The 17532-nt window shown below is 37.6% G+C and overlaps 1 protein-coding gene across 6 annotated transcripts in view; it reads left to right on the forward strand.

Moving 5' to 3' along the window:
• ANO4 (anoctamin 4) overlaps positions 1-17532 on the forward strand; it is a 174632-nt gene that overhangs the window by 39231 nt on the left and 117869 nt on the right. For all 6 annotated transcript variants that reach the window (XM_054271900.1, XM_054271921.1, XM_054271937.1 and 3 more), the window contains exon 2: positions 16225-16431. In XM_054271900.1, the coding sequence (XP_054127875.1) occupies positions 16362-16431 (70 nt within the window). In that variant the 5' untranslated portion in view covers positions 16225-16361. The remainder of the gene's footprint in view (positions 1-16224; positions 16432-17532) is intronic.

Consider the following 17532-nt stretch of genomic DNA (forward strand, 5'->3'; position numbering starts at 1 on the left):
GGAGTAGCATTGCTGCTCTGGAGTCTGGGGAATGAGATGGTGACTGTTTCCTACTCTATTTGCATTGTGTTCATACCTGTAACTCTGATGCCATGCATCAGGGATTTTTTTCCCTAGAAGTCCTAATAGATAATTACAAAGCACATGTACTTACTAAAATTTATAATAATGGCAAAGAAGTAATAGTAATTATTTGCATGTTCTGCCATTTTTAAAAAGGTATTTTCTTTTGTTACCATCATGACCACATGTGTTGAGTGAAAAATAATTCTATATAACTTAGACTATCTTACATTTACCATGTGGTCTTATCACTGATGTGATAAGCTCAAGTAAAGAGGCTTTCTTGGATAGTCATTCAAGGTAAAATGAGTAATGCCCAGGCACTGCACCCCATAAGTCTCAGCCTGGTTTTCCTTCTGTTAATTTAAACGATAGAGCTTTAAGGTCAAGCAGGTCTCTGAAACAAATTTGATTCTTTGTAATAAAATCAACTCTGTCTACGTCAGACATTTTAATTGTGCATGTACAGATACTTTTGCCTGGAGAGATAAAATATTAAACACATAATGAATAATGCAGCTGTCTCACAGTACTGTGATCTTTATGTGAATAAAGAAGCCATAAATTGCCTGGGTATTGAACTGGCACAACATTTCCCAGTTTAATTTGCCGGTGATTTCTGCAGTGACAGCTTATGCAGGGGCAGGCTGGATGACGTAATGTTGAAAATTGTATGTCTTTTAGAGAAGAAATGGTGCTTTTCCATCTCCCAGTGCAGGAACAGAGTTGTGTAGTTGTCTGTTCCCTGCCAGCTAACACAGCTGTGTAGACAGCCAAGGTTTAATGTGGCTTTGCACATCACTGGGGAGAGGAGATGCTCATAGATGGAAACACCCATGTGAAATTACATCTTGAGCCATGGAAATAAAATGGACAATGCCTTAGGTAAAGAGCTTTTCAGCAGTGACCTCTGGTTTCTAGCCTTCTCTTTGGGGATGCATTTCACTTCTTTCTCTTGCCACACAATGTCACTATTCCTAGCTGACTGCCAGTTTTTCTGTTGAGTTTCAGCTACCCCAACTATTCTTTCCTTGCCTTTCCTCCATCCTATCAGTAGTATAACCTAGCCTGCTGGCTACATCTGACCACTAGAAAATGTTGCTTTTTCCCTTCAATTCTTTTGCCTATGGATTTACTTTTTCTTTCATTTTTAGGTAAAAATAGATGTTTCCAATTTTTTTCTGAAAACATCTCTTCATCTGAAGTTGTAGTTACTCAGAGGTTATGTCCTTTAATCTTCAGGATTAAGGTGGAATTTTCATTCCCATTTATCTTGCTGAGAGCTGAGCCCTAGCACATTTCTTCTTTAAAGAAAAAACTTTAAAAAGGGAGAATTTCACTTTTAAAATTAATCACCATGGCAACCTTTACAGTGAGTTTCCAAACATAGGAAGTTGCCTTTAAGAAGCATCCTCAGCTAAGAGAAAGGTGAGTTTTTACAGCTTCTAGCAATGTTACCATAGAATATAAGGTTTTACAAGAATCAGTTAGAGGGACTTTTATATGCAAAAGGAAGTTAAATGACCCTGGTGGTTTTAATTTTATTTTTTATAAGGATGCTGCATGCTAACTAATCTCATCATAATGCTGGCTTAAAATAGACTTGGAGAACTAGATAGAGCCTGGTGGTAATACTTGTGATATCACTAGATTTCATCTAAGTAGATATTTAGTTAACAATTTGCCAACATTTCTCTCACACTTAAAATATTATTTTTCTTTTTTCTACTTCTGGACTGCCTTTTCATGCATATTCAGAATCTTAGTGAGAAATATTTTTAAAATTAGAAAGCAAAGTGAGGTAACAGAACAGAGGAGGAGAAAACCAGTTGTTTATGCATTAAAAGAAGAAAATCCTTCACACATTAGAGTTCAGTGAAATGTAACTTTAACAGTCATATCTTATTTCTCTCAGTACTCAGCTTGATTATCTTATATCCTATTTTTGGTATGTGCTAGATACAAGGAATATGTAATTTATTTTCCCACTGGAATTTCCCCAGTGAGGAAATTGTACTGATATTGTACATCAGATGGAATTTTGACATTTTCCCTGAAATTGTAGCTCTGGTGTGTCGTTCTGAAACAATCAAAATAAGAGCATTTTAGAATTAAACTTTCTTTGTCGAAAGTAGTTCTTAGACTGGGAGAAGGAGCTTACATCCAGAGAACTTGAGTCTCTGGGCAGATTTCAGATTTTCAGGTAGGAGGCCGATGGACTGGCAAGAGAAAGCCACTTTTTATCAAATTGCAAAAATACCAAGGAAAACTAAAAAAAAAAAAAAACCACACCATCCAGTTGGTTCTACCAAGGCTGACTATATTGATCCAAAAGTGTACCAGGGAGTGTGGGAGTGTTCCCACACTGCATGTAGGAAGCAGGAGGGCAGGTCAGAAGGGGACTTTCTTTTCGCCTTTCATGCAATCCGTAATTGTGAGGTCTTGAGCTGCCCGCGGGAGGCTGTCTAAGCCACACGGCCGGAGTCTGGGGCGGGCTTCATCCATGAGCTCACCACCCAGCTTTATTTATTTAGCTATATGGCCACAGTTGTATTTCACTGGTCTTGCTCCCTGCCTGAAAAAAGCAAGCTGGTTCTGCTGGGATTAGGGCTAGCTGGTGCTGTAAACACTCCAGAACTTCTCCATGCACTACATATCTGGAAGAAGCAGATCACAAAGCACATCTAAGCAGATGAAAGTTTTAGGAATACTTTTAAAATTTATTACATTAATACAGCAAGTCATTTAAAGGTGACAGCCTTAAGTTCAATACCTGAGTAGCTCAATTAAAAATAAGCGCAGTTAAAAATAAGCTCAATTACTGCATTACTCATGTTATGTAATATCTTCAGAAAAGTTAAACTTTTAGAGAAAACTTCACAATAAAGTTATTAACACTTATCTGAAATGCAGTTTCTTTTGAGATATTCTGCCATCATGCAGTCTTATTTTTATTTCATGTGAAATGTAGTTGAGTAGAAGATTGTCTTTTGTGCTTTTGTAATGGAGAATAGGATCAGTGTGATCTGAAGGGCTGTTTTTTCTTATGTGTACAGGGTCCTGTGAAGAGCTTTATATTAAATTCCAAAGTCAGCTGAAGCTTGACAAGGTGTAAGGTCAACAAGCAATTCAGTAAGCTGTACATTTGCAAAATACCGTTGAGGCATGGGATGGTGTCTGCAAGAAAGCTGATAGTGGGTCATGCCAAGTGACTGCAAGCTGAACAAGAATCTTTAAAAAAAAGAAGGGACTGTTGTGAATTACTGTGGCCAAGTTTGTGAAAAATTGGCTGATGGCTTGGCTGTATGCAGGTTGGCAGATGTTCTCCTTCGCGGCCCTTCTGATGGATAGGATTAGAGCTGGGTCACAATCTTTCCCATAATATCCATCAGCATGTAGTAAAACTTAGTGCATAATCCTTTTTACTGAGAAAGTCATGTTGTCCTGCATTTACAGACAATACATGTTCATTTCTATTGAAAGGATGAACAGTAGACTTTGTGCATCATAAATAACAATTACAGTTTTAGAATAAAGGAGATGAGATGAGCTGTGCCCTAGCACAGTAAGGGAGGGGAAAAAAAAGAATTTTCATACATTTATAGTATCTTGCACTTGTGAAAATGAGAAAGAAAGCAAAGACGGATTTATAATTTTGCATGAATTCAGAGCCTATATGGTCTTTGTATTCATTGAATGTGATTTTAGAGTCAGTGAAAATTATAATTGAATTCTAAATTGTAGATATTCAGAGACTGGCTTTGAGATATTTTCTTCTGATTGAAGCTAATATTGAAAACATTTTGACATATACCATTAAATTCCAAGAAGGAAAACACAATTATGGAACTGATAAGAGCACCAGATATCTCAAGGATATTGGGACAGTAATTTTTAGGACTTACGAATGTTTATGCATCCTTTTTGTATTTGGCCTCATGTTTTGGTTCTGATATATTTATCTATAAAATGGATTGTTAACTGGAAGACTTGAAAGAAAAATAAAGAAAGGCTCAGTATTGTCAATGATGAAGCTATTTTTATCTTGACTACCTTAGATTCACTTTTTTTAAAAGTCCCATCATGGAAAAATGCATTTTGAATGGATTAAGTTTTCAGAGTTGCAAAGACAGAAACAAAGCCAAAATCCAGCAGTTTTTGAAAAAGAGAATGTGTCACAATCAGTTCCTTGCCATGGCTTGATCACTGAAGGTGTTATTGTCAGAAGTCATTAAATGAAGACACTGCCCAGTGTTCGACAAGGAAAGGTGCCAGATAAGGAGATGGAAAACATCATGAACATTATCCAGAATTAGAGAAAATGCTATTCCTATCTAATATTCATTTTCTCACACTTTCATCTATTTCAATTCTAACTCATCTACGTATTTGACTTCTAGACAGACAGTATGCTTTATTGATTGAAGCACTAAAATCATTTATGGAAATTTATTCCCAGATTTCTGTTCATGTAATTGTAATTATGACTGCTGTGATTCATCAAAAACCTCTTGTTAGCTGGCTCATACTGCTTTGTAAATGAAGAAAAATATTTCTGGTTGGTGGTTAACTCTTCATAGAAATTTAACAAGAACATTTTTTCTAAACCCAGACTTTTCAGGATTTAGAATTATGTTCATAAAGGATTAGAAGGAAGAGAGGAGTCCAGTGGGACCCTTGGTTTTCAGTGCCATTTTGATTCTGTAGATCAGACACAATGTGAAGAGGTACTCTTGGCTCTTTCTTTCTGGGAGTATATAAAACCGCTTTATGGAGATATGTCTAGCCAGGCATCTCCTCTGAGATGGAAGGAGTGAGGCAGGTAGATTGTTTTGGGTTTTTGGGTTTTTTTATGTTGTTGACACTTGGGTGTTTTGGGTTTTTTCAACAAAAATGCATTTTGCATGTAGAAGGCTTGATGTTATATTTGTTTGGGTTTTTTTTTTTTCCTACTGTGTAGTTGCTCATCAGTTTCTCTAAATTTAATTGCCCTACTAGCAGACTATTCTCTTGGTTTCTCAATAGGCTGCTGCCTGTGTATTTGAGTTTTCTTTTTGTGGATGTTGTATCACCATAGGAGCAGAGTGCACAACCACTTTTAATTGTTCAGATACTGTGTATTGCTCAAAGACAGACCCAGTTACAACATGCTAAGGTCTTCTCAGAATCACTTCAGGATTTTATGGGCAGTTTTGGTGATAAAGTTTCAGTTTAGAATTTGTTCAAAAAGATTGTGTTCTACACATGTTTTGGTGAAGGTACTCAACTATGGACAGAATGGTACTTGTGAACAGAAACTGACTCTCTGCCTGAATCTTCTGTTGGCTTGAACCCTCAAAACCATTGTGACATTCAGAATAAATTCAGCATCATTGTCAGACTGGAATGTTCTTAAAAATAAAATTTTCAGTACAATTGCCATACTGTAACTTAGAGGTGTTTGTAATATTTTTACATATGCAGCGAGATTTTTTTAAATTATCTTTTTTACTTTCACTTGGTGTTTTTTGAAATGAATGACATTGAGTGTCAGGGTTAAGGGTGAAGAAAGGAAAAGTTTTATGAAAGAATATTCATAAATGCCCCTTCACTGAGAAAGTATCAATCACAGGAGCTAAATTTAGGCACTGGTTTCTTTTATTATAGGTTTATTCTATAATCAAGATAGTTTAGGTGGATTCAGAAAATTTGTGTCTCTTCTGTGCCTCCTCTTAAAAAATAGTAACATCAAATTAATATCCAGTGTTTTATGTAGTGCATAAACATACCTGAAAGTTTATCTTGCATGCTTTGCATGTTTTTCTGAATTGCTAACATATCAGAAAACCATTTATGAAAAAACAGTAGGCCTTGCCCTTGCACAAGGCTGTTATTCCGTAAAGGAGTTAGAACATGGACTGTCTTTCATAAAACCAAATCTGTTAGGTACCTTACACCCTACAATGCAGTTACTGCATTTTTGTAGTATTCTACCATTTCTTCTCATTCTGCTATAAAGAGCTCAAGGAATTGAAATGGTATTTATGAATAGAGAGCTTTTTTCTATGTCTATGGAATCTGCCGAATTCAGGCAATCATTATGTAGCTACTGTTGTCCCTCAGAAATACAGTAGCTCAGAAGAATAAGCAAGACCTGTGCTTTGTTCTATCAAGATGAGCATAAGGTTTAGGTATTCTTTTCAATGGTATTTTGTTACTGTTAATGGTCTGAAGTGTTGCCAGAAAGATGAGGTGGCCGATGAACACAGACGTTCATTGGCATCTGCTGCACACACATCTGCCACCTCTTCTGGGGGTCATCTTCACTTTATGGCCATTTAGAAAGCTTGGCACCATAGGCTTTATTACAACCAAAATCATTACTTGCCAAGAGGGAATGGGCTGAAAACTAATGATGCACAAAAGAAAGACAAGTAGTACACATGCCTCAACATTTGTGGTAAAACTGGCCCTTGTTAATGTGTCTGCCATGGAAGAGGCTGATCCAGACACAGGTGCTGCAGCAAGCAGGGCTGTGGAGGCTGGTGCCCCTTCCATGCAGAGCAATGCCCATCCAGGCTCCAATGGAGCTTACCACAGCACATCCTTCCAGCCCACAACAGAGCCTTCTCCAGGAGGGGTGGGGGACTTTTGTGCCTCCTCCCAGTGGGGATCCAGCATCAAATCCTGCACACATGAGATGCTAAATCCTGGGACATGCCCAAAATGGACAGTTGTTTCAGAGGCCAAAAACCCTCTCACGTGTTGGACTTGACCCAACACATGACCAGTTGACCAGTTTGGCATCGTCAGGTTTGACTTGAGCACTTGACCAATTTACTCAGATACATATGTGTTCAGATGCATGTTTGCTTTAAAAGCATTTTAGTAAAGTTTATACTTTGCTGCAACATTATCTATATTTTTTTTTTTATTTAGCTGAGGGAGAAGCAGAAGTAAATTTTGTTGTCTTAAGGCCTGCCCCTGAAGACATTCGTGATTTCAATGATAATATATCATCGAAAGTAAAAGTCAATTGATGGTTGATGAGGGTAACTGTGAGCATGGAGGATTTAGACACCATGCCTGGTATCTAAAAAGGCCCCATATCCAAGGCTATAGCATAGGCTGGGTGGAGGCAGGGAAGTCCACTTGATCTGCTGCTTGAGACTGCCTCAGACAGCGTGACCAGGGCCTGACACTGGAACAGCAAGAGGGCACTGATGACAGTGCATCCCTGGCATGGGATGCAAAAAGAGAAACTTAAATTAAGCCTAGTTGCTGTGCTGAAAATCATTACTATCTGTGCCATGGAGCAGACACATTCAGACGTATCCTGAGATACCTTCTTTTCCCATCTGTGAAGTCTCCTGAGGTGTTTATCCTGTTTCACAGATGATGTCTCAGATTGATTGCACTGCTCTGCGTTATGGAGAATATCCGATTAAATCAGATAAAATGAGACTTGTGATATTTGCAATGTAGCAGTTGACATTCAGGCAGCAAATTAAAATGGAGAGAAAAAAAAGAGAATTCTCTCCTTTTAAATCTACCTACACTTAGGATACATCTGAATGGTTAGTGCTGCTTTTCCTTCCTCAGCCAGTAAAAAGCATCTGGGACTTGACTTCGTGCTTTGTTTCACAGAGCACTGTGGTTTGCTCCAATGCCTGTACCATGTATTACTGCTGCGTGTGCATTTACCTTTTATTCTATGGGTAAAAAGCTCAAAATCAGCACAAACAGATTTAATGAGAATTTTCTTGATTTTGAAGATCAGAATAATAGCTACTTGCTAAGAAAGAAAATTATTTTAAATGCAGTGCTTTCCATAGGTGAAAGTAAGTTTTAAATCACCTCAGTGTTGAGTCTATTTTCAGCTAGTAAATGCTGTGCATATATAATAAAATTAATAAGACAAGATTAACTGCCTCTTAGAGTTTCCAAATCAATAAGAGGCACTTAAGGAGACAGATTCAATCTTCAATTATTTTTTTAGGAAAAACTGCCTCAAAGAAAGAAGTGTTGATGTGATGTTATTTGTTGTGAAAGAAACTGAAATATGAATCTATCATTTTTTGTGTGATCCTACATTCATTCTAATGCAAGTCTATTCCCCTTGATTATAGAAACAGTGAATCAAAATCTGAAATATCCAATCCACAGAAATTCTAATATTCTTGCTTACCGTGCCCCCCTTTGAATTTATTTTGAGCACATTTCTGCATAATGCTTAAAATATTTCTATTAGAATTTGCTTCTGGGAGAAGCAAAATGTTAAAAGCTAAAGAAGAAGCAAAAGCTAAAATGTTTCATCTTAGTTGGACTTCTTGTATTTGTTGTATTTTGTTATATTATTTTGATTTGTTTTGCTTTCTGGTTTGGATGTTTATGGTTTTAATTATTTCTTACTATTTGTATATTAAAGTAAAATTTGTTGATGATTGGCAATACAGATGGTGTTTCAGTAATTGAAATGATAATGGTTTTTTGGCTTGCCAGAGGTAACTGGTATTCTACTGATATTCTATTGTAATTTGTATTCTACTCAATTTGTTAGATTACATTTTGCAATGTATTGCTAATGCATCAAGTTCTTTAAAAAAAAAAAAAAAAAAAAAAAGCAGTATATTCCAGTCCAGATAAGTTCCGAATAATTTTCTGAACAAAACTTTTGACATTTTGACAATTCTTGACTTCGGGGTTTTCTTTTTGTGAAAACAAATGGCAATCTTTTGATAGAAAAGCACTTTACTGCAAATGTTTTGTCAGCCTCAGTTTTTGATTTCTATTGTGTTTATCAGATTTCACGGCCAGGTGTTTTTCCTCACTGTGATTTTCATACTGGGCCAAGCAAAGGAACTTTTTTGAATGCTTTTTTTTTTTTTTTTAATTACTCTTCAGCATGAATGTGATTCTAACACTAGTGGAAGTCCAATAGGAACAATAAAGTAAATCAAAATAGATACTAAACAAACAGAAAGAGAGCAGTAAAAACTGTAACAATGAAAATGCAGGCAATCTCCAGAAGAGTTTAGGCAGCTGGGATGGTGACAAATGACACTGTTTTCAGGTTGCTGGGTGAATTTAAGTGAGGCACACTTTGCACACAGTTGTTAGGCATTTATTCCAGTAGCCTGATCAGTATAACATATATGCACTCTACAGGGTGTTTGTTTTTTATACAGAGAAACTAAAGAATGAATTGTCAGACAGAAATATAAGTACAAGCCTTAAAAATTAATCAAATTAGGCACCTAGGGATGGAAAAAAGTTTCATTTATTCACCAGGTTCATACAACTTGCATAGGCATCACCCTGTGTTCAGCACCATGGCCCTGCAACATGGCTGCAACAATCACCATTAGCTCAACAGCAACCCTAAAGAGCTTTATATTCACTGAGCTAAACTTTTCACACCAAAGGAAGACAAGTGGTTTTTCAGAGTGCCATGTAGACCATTAAAGTAGATTATGACTCTCTCCAAGACATTTTCATGACTTCAGGTTGTAATCTTGCCTCTCCTTGAGCACTTTGGGAGTTTTTCAGTTATGCTAAATAATCACTGTTGAATGTTAGCTTGTTTTAATTCAATAAATCAAATTCAGGGCTATGAAAACAACCCTTTGATGGCAGGTTTAAGGTGGGCATGATCTTTTTATTCATTAGGATTTCAACAGACTTAAATGAACACTGGCTCTGGATGCAGTTTTACCACAGGTAATGTAGCCACTTTTCTGTGGAAGAGTAACATAAGAACCTCAAGCAAATGGTTAGAAGAAAGAATCCTGAGTCACTGAAAAATTGCCCAAAGAGCTGGCAAATATGACAGGGAGGCAGAATCCATCTACAAGTATCTTTGGGCAATTGAAATTACAAGAGAAAGAATAAAATGAGAAACTTCATTGTGTCACTGTGTAAATCCTCAGTGAAAGCACAGCCTGAATATCAAGGGCATTTCTGATGTTGCTTCTTGAACCTTTCTTAGGATTCATTTCAGGTCATCATCCTTTGAAAAAGGCAAGGAATAGAAGAGTGACCAGGGATGGTTGGAGATATATAACAGTTTATTAGAAAGGAGCAACAGTCTAAACTGGGTCTCCTAAGCTCAGGAAGATGACAATAGAGCAGGGGATATGATAGAGGTCTGTATTATCATGGAGAGGGAAAGGGAAGAGATCATTCATGATCTCTTTCAATACAGTACTTCCATGGACAACATGTTTCAGACCAAAAAAAAAAAAAAAAAAAAAGAGTTATTCCTCCACCAACTGTATCTCTAAGCTCTGTGGTTTGTTTCCAGGGAAAATATATGTGCTAAAAATGGATGTAAATTCAGAAGCCAACTGGAAAAAAATTTGATAAAAAATAAGAGAAAAAGTAACATTTAGGCAACATCACCTGAAACTTTATTTAGGAGGAAGTAGGCTGGGAGAAGCAATCATAAAAAATCTCAGAAAACTGAACACATAGTTTGTCAAGATGCCAAGTATCAGTCCTTCTCTCCAGCCAGTGAAGTTCCTGGAAAATTCTGAAAGCAGTAGCTTTTCTGTTTGCTTATCTGAGGGCTTGCAGTTGTGAGGTTTTTTACATCTGATGTAGTCACAAGTATTTCAACATTTCCAAATCAAAACTTGAAACATAACCTGATCTTAGATATGATTTCATAATCACATGTTATCAGTGGCAACATACTTGATGCTGCATTAAAGAGATGATATTTAAACTTTTAAGAACTGTTTTAATCTAATATGGGAATCCTAATGTTGTAACATTTTTCATCTAGTTAAGGATGATTTCTGGGTGTATTTTTTACCTAAGTAATACATAGGGTGAGGAAAAAAATGGAACTGCCTTTAGATTATGCTTTCAGGCACGTGTACAGAGGACGGCAGGAGAATTCTTCTTGTATGTTCCTTCATTTCCACCTAGAATTCAGAGCAAGCAAAAAAGTCCATCATGGCATCAAGTACAGCTGTTTCTCTGCTGAATCTCAGATTGAACTGGGTTTGCATGAGAAACCTTTTACATCACTTCCCTTTCTGAGATCCCCTTTATCAAAGCTATCTTTAAAATGTGAAAAAGCTGAAGCTGTCTGCAGAGCATCATTGATTTTAATGGGAAATGTGGCAATTTGCACAAGGAAAGGAAAGAGTACTTGGTTTATTAAGGTGGACAAATTAGCTCACTTTCTCCTTCCCTGTGTGTAAAAGTTGAAAGCAACTAAATATCTCATTTTCCCATTTATATACTCCTTAAAGCCTCATTTTCTGCCCTCTGCTCATGCTTACTAAGTGCTTCCTTATAATCTTGCTTATCTCTGCCTTGATGACTGCAGACTTTTAGAGCTGCTTTACTTTTTGTGACCATGTGTGATGGAGTAGCTGAGATTTTCCTCCTCACTTTTTGTGCTCTCCTGTACTTGGTCTGCTGTGAAAAGGGCCTTGAAAAAAGAGCCTGCCTCAATCTGCTCCTAAGGCCCTCCACAAAAGGCTGAAACAAAATAAAAGACACACAGAGAAAAGATAAATAGATGGAGTAATTGGTCTCCAACAGGAGCACTGACACTAATGATACAAAACTAAAAGAACTTCCTGCACCTGCCAGAACTACTTTGTTATCCCAGGAAAGATCTACAAAGCAGGTCAGGACACTTGAGGCTAATCAAGCACTGTTAGCTAATGGATTGTTTGTACAACTTTGTAACTCTGCACTGTCTTATTATTGCCTATTCATGTTCATATAATCTTTGTCTAGAGACAAACACTTGAGAAAGGAACCTATAAATAAAAGCCTGTGACCCAAAGTGGTACAAGATGGAAGAAAACTGGGGCTGACACAAGCCTAACAGTCACTGCAGGGATGCCTTCCCAGGTGGAGAGGTGTCTCAGTCCCTGCACAGTATAATTGGGACACATGGCCTTTCTGACCCAAATTCAGGTGCAAGAGTCTTCTCCATCAGCACCAGAGCCGTGCCACTTTGCTCAGTCCCATAGCAGAGGTGCATGGTGCACAGCCAAAGCAAATGCCCATCAGATGCATGGGCAGAGTGATTTCTGAGTAGTACAGGATGTTGCTGTTCATGTTTGTAGCATCTGATGAGCCAACAAAACAAATAGTCACACAAAACTTTGCATTCAGGCACACTGTAGTGTTTGGAATGTTAATAATTTCTCCCTCCTTTTTCTTTTTTATGGTTGATTTTATTGCTTCATGACTTGGAAGTACTTCATTACTCCCTTTTAATGTTCTCATATGCAGGTTTTATCTGGAGCATTATAAATCCCTAAGTGGTATAAGCATATTACCACTTTATAAGAGACAAAATATGCTCAATGTGGAAGGATTGATGGTTTAAAAAATTCTATAATAAAAAGACTTATCTTGGAGCAATAAAATTTATCCAGAAGCAGGATAGAAGCTGCTCATCTCTGCTGGCAAGCTGCACAGCTGAGATGTATTGGCAGGAAGGTAGTGAAGGTGTTTGTCTTATATGAACCTGCAAGCTCAGAGTCATGGTAGAACGAAAGGTCAGTAAGATGAGCAGCTCCTCATGGAGGCAAAAAGCTTGTATGAGAAAAAAAAAGGATAAAAATACAGGAAAGGAAGAGAAAGGCACGTGGATGTTTGAAAATACAGAGAAAGATTTTTGATGCATGCAGGAAAGGAAAAGAGCTGAGTGCTATGTATACTATGTAGAGGCTTAAATCTCATCCAGCTTCAAAACACTATACTACTTCCCACTCTTACTGCAGCCAGCCAGGTGCAGGTGGCTGAGTCCTGTCCAGGAGCCAGTCCTCCAAAATGAAAAGTCAGCTGTGGATGCTGGACAGTATTTAAGCCTTTCACTTTCATTAGCACTGAAGCCCTGGCTCAAAGTGGTGTTTGTGAGCCATTACATTAAGCCAGAGGGCAATGCAGGAGAAACCCCTGATCTTTTCCACATCTGTGCTACTTGTCAGAGCATACCAGTGTGATTGCACCCAGCTACTGAGCATGAATGCCAAGCTAACTTAAAAATCACCATGCTGCAGGGACAGGTACAACCAAAGGCCATACAGCCAGGCATGCAATGGTAAGGGGATTTGGTGTCAGCAGCTATATGGCCAAGCCTAAAGGCAGGAGAAAAACTCCACCAAATACGATTAGTTGAAGACCCAGGCTGCAGTGTGCTGCTGGAGAACTTCTTTCTGGATGTATTGTCACGCTGCAGCAAAGTAATTGATGTCAACTTTAGCATCTACTCTTCAGAGACCTCTCTGATCCACAAACCCTGGGATTCAGCAGCAGCATGGGTTTTTGCAGGAAGAATAGGGAGAGTTTTCTCTAGAGTCTGCTTGGTGCCAATAGTTCACCAGGTTTTCCTCTGCCATGAGCTACGTGCATTGTTCCCAATCTCTTTTCTACTTCTGATTCCCCCTCCCTGTCTGTGCTTTTCTGCATGTTATCTGGGGATGTATTTTTGACTGCCAATATCTCTTTTAGAAGAACTTTCACCCACATGAAAATAAGGTAATGCTGCAGCTTGTGGCAGTATTACTGTCTTACATTTCTTTAGACTTGTAGTTTAACAAAAGAAATGCACATAGAAAAGAAAGACCTGATCTTTCTCTGGAAAAACCTGAAATTACAATTAAATTAGGACACTTGCATCTTTGTCCTGTATCTCATTCTCAGGAAAATAATGGAAATTAATTCTCCTAATAAAAGGATATATTCCATGGAAAAATAACTGCAGTATCAATGGGATCGGAGTGAAAAACTTCCAAATATACTGTATACGTTTGTGACGCTCTTTGTGTGGTTGGTTTAGGGCACTTTTAAATTTTAAATATGTCTAAAGAAAAATGTAAATGTAAAGTTTTCTGTGATACTGGAATAGTCTTCCTCATGTAGTTTGGAGGTATGATTTATCATCTTTCTTTAGTGGAAGAAGCAAAAGGTTGCATATAACCAGCAGCAAGTTGTTGATGGAACCTAATTTTGGATGTGATCAATCTGCAAATTCTGCAGTTCTTAGGAACAGCAATCTGGCAGCAGTATCCTTTATTTGGATGTCTGAAAAAGAACGTGCTGCAGAAATAGTTTAGGAAGCTCAGTCACAGCTGCACAAGAGTTTATAGACATTTTCAGAATGTGAAGAAGCAACTTAACTTGAGCCCACCGAGTAATGTAGCAGTCAGTTTATGTTTGGAACCAGTTTCTAAAACAGATCTCTATTTTCATGACCAAATGAAAGCACAGCCTTACTGAGATCCAGCAGAAAGCATGTGTTGATGACAGGCTCAAGTTTAGTGCTGAATGTTGGCTGACTCCACCGTAAGCTTCAGAGGGATGATTGTTTTAAATGATGCAACAACCTGTGGTGATGCGTAAAGAAAATGGTTGTAGTTAATTTTGTAATACCTTGGGCATAATTGCTCAATATTTTGAACATCACAATGTTCCAGTGACTGCAAAATTAGTAAAGAACTCATTTTACAGCTGGGGCTTAGCTGCTCACCCTTTGAAGCCTGTTACAGCTGGCATGGTCAAAGAAACATGTTGTCCAGGCAAGCTCATTGTCATTCTGTGCACATGGATTGGTATGCTGCCTTTCACGAGAATAAGGTGACTGGGATTTGCTCTTTATCCTAAGGATGTGATTTCAAGTCTTTAGAAGCTGGCAGTTACATTAGCCCTAAAACCAGGAGGTAGGTGAACAGCTGCTGCAGGAAACTCCTCATGCCTTCACATTTCACATTGCAGGAGATCAGCTCTGGAGTCAGGAAGCAAAGACAGGTATCGAGCACTCAGCTTCGATTCTGAATGCACAAAGCCATCATAAAAGAAAACAGTTTGCACAGCCTTTGCTCCTGTGTGCAAACCCACTGTTTTCAGCAATTGCCTACGGAAGTGGTAGCTCTCTTCCCCTTGGTAGTATATTATGGATCAAAGTGGATTAATATTTCAGAGATTCTAAACTTCTTCCATGACCTGGAGGTTCACATATATTGACTTCCAGGGGAGCTAGAAGAGCAGAGTCATTAATGCATTCTTGGACATTTCAATTCAAAAAACTGAGCAATCTAATCAATAATATCCAATGATTTTGAGTGACTGCACTTTACAATGTGCTTACAATATCCACAGTTTAAGGCCTTAGGGTCTGCTTTTCCATGTGCTTTTTAGTTTGCTTATTTATATCTGGTGAGGGTGTTTCATTTGGTTTCTTTAAAAACAAAGATAGTTTGCTGACAGAAGCAATAAGTGTCACAATAAATAAAGCGAAAAACAGTAGTGTAGAATTATCATTCAGCCTTCTTGCCCAAAAGAGATTGTCTGAGTGTTTTCAACCAGAGTATACTGAAAGCAATTCAGGTGAGGTTGGAGCAATTGCATCACTGTGAACAGGAGGAAGTCAGAATCAGCAATTTACTGTAAGACAGCATTTCTTTGTAAGACTGTCCATTAGCCACAAAGGAAATTTCCATTTTGCTTTTTTCTTTGGAAAAATAAAGCCTTGTTTTTAATCACAATTTCAGTATAAAAAATGATTCAGTGACAAATTTGAGATTTTTGGTGTGAAAGACAATTTCCAGTACTGACAATAAGGTTTCACAAGACAGGAGAAAGTGGAATTTTTTCCAAGCCTTAGGTCTTACTACTGTCATGTGTAGCCTTACTGCTTTCCTCAAAACAGACCTTTATTTTTTCCTTAAAAGCTGGTTAATATCTCTGGCATCTTTTCCATATGATGAGACTTCCTAATATTGGGTAAAGGTTCAGAAGAAAAGAAATAATTTCTGGCAAATTCTAATTCATCAATCAGAAAACTGGCATTTAATAAACTTTGTGGTAGCTGCCTCATTAATATTGCCCTTTGTGAGCTGTGTGGATATTTTAAAGGAATGGAAGATATTTCCTCCTGCAGATCAGTAAATTGGTAAACCATTACTATGTATTAATTTAAATATCTATTACTATGGCTGAATCTGATCCCTACAATACAACAGAAAAGGTGTTCACATTTTTAATTTTCCAAGAAAATTAATCTTTTAGAGTTCTCCTTTTGCTTTTCTTTTTTTTTTTTTTTTCTTTAAGGATGTTCTTGCAGCTCCATTTTAAACCCTGACAATTTATATTTTAGTTATTCCATATTGATCTCTTGTATCTAACAGTACTAATTCTTATTCCTGTCAGGTATAAATTTGTCTATTCATGGGGCTGAAAAGCGTGTGCAAGTCTGTCAGAGGAGAACTGCAGCGAGCTACCCAGTGTCACAGCATCCCCCTGTGGATGGGCATCCCTCGATCCCACAAGCCAGAGGGTCAATAAAAATGGAAGCCTCCTCTTCTGGATCTACGATTTCATCAGTCACTGGTGGAAAAGCAAAAACCCATCAGCCAGGTAACAGATTGGCCTTGATACCTTTTCCAGTCCCATTTCCCATGTGATGTGCCATGACATGGCAAAGCTGGTGTTAATGGCACAAGGTCACCCTTCTGTGGAGAGCAACTTATTGATTGTCAGAATTACTGACTGATGTTTTGGTCACATTTGATGTTTTTGTCAATTATAGATTATAGGGAGGGAATAACAGCAGTTGGGACAGCTGAAAGTGGGAAACAAAAATGTAAGTTTAATCATAAAAACCCCTACAATGTGTAGTGGTATCCAAAATATTAATGCAGAGAGAGTGGGATATTGCTTTTTAATACTGCTTCCCTTATATATATTTAATTTTGATAAGCCTTGATCTAATTGCTCTAGAGGCTACAGATATCCCCCATGAAATTCAATAATTGACACTAAAATTGGTTTTGACCAAATACACAATCCAGGGTGTAGATCAAACTTGCTGTAACACTAACAAAGCCCGTGGATCTGCACGACATCTTACAACATAGATTAACTGGTTAACAAAATGAAACTTTTCAAAAGAAAGTCAAAATCTCCAGGGAACCATCAAATTCTAATTCACATCATGAGTTCATTCCTTGTTATGATAATTGAAAGTGCTATTTTAGAAATACCTTTTCTCATAGCAGGGAAGTACATTTGTACTGGCCATGCCCAGTGACTCTTCACAGTGAAAATTAGACACCAAATTTCTTTCCTGAGCAGAGCCAATTAAAGCTGCCCATGAAGTCAGTTTTGTAGCATATTTATTGAAGGGTCTCAATAATCTTCCAGCGTTGCTGGCCAGAAAAGAGCATGATATATAATGTATGCAGCTACTTGGGAGCTGGGAGGCAGAGTCTATTTGTGTGAGACAGACAGTTCTGCCTGCAAACCCTTAAGTTGCAGATCTAGTAAATGGCTTGATTTTTATAGAAGTTTAAATTTTAGATTATCTATTGTAAGTTGCTATACAGGTCTATTGCCATGAGTTTCATGCGCTCATAGTATTTAGTCACCATAATCTTTGTCAACACAGATTAAAGAATTTACAGTGACTCATAACCATATGCTTTGTTTATTTTAGTTCTTCTGTTCACTTGTTTGTCC

This window comes from Melozone crissalis, unplaced genomic scaffold (assembly GCF_028551555.1).
Source record: "Melozone crissalis strain CALT ecotype California unplaced genomic scaffold, PUWL_Pcris_2 ptg000004l_1, whole genome shotgun sequence".
NCBI classification, from domain to species: Eukaryota; Metazoa; Chordata; class Aves; order Passeriformes; family Passerellidae; genus Melozone; species Melozone crissalis.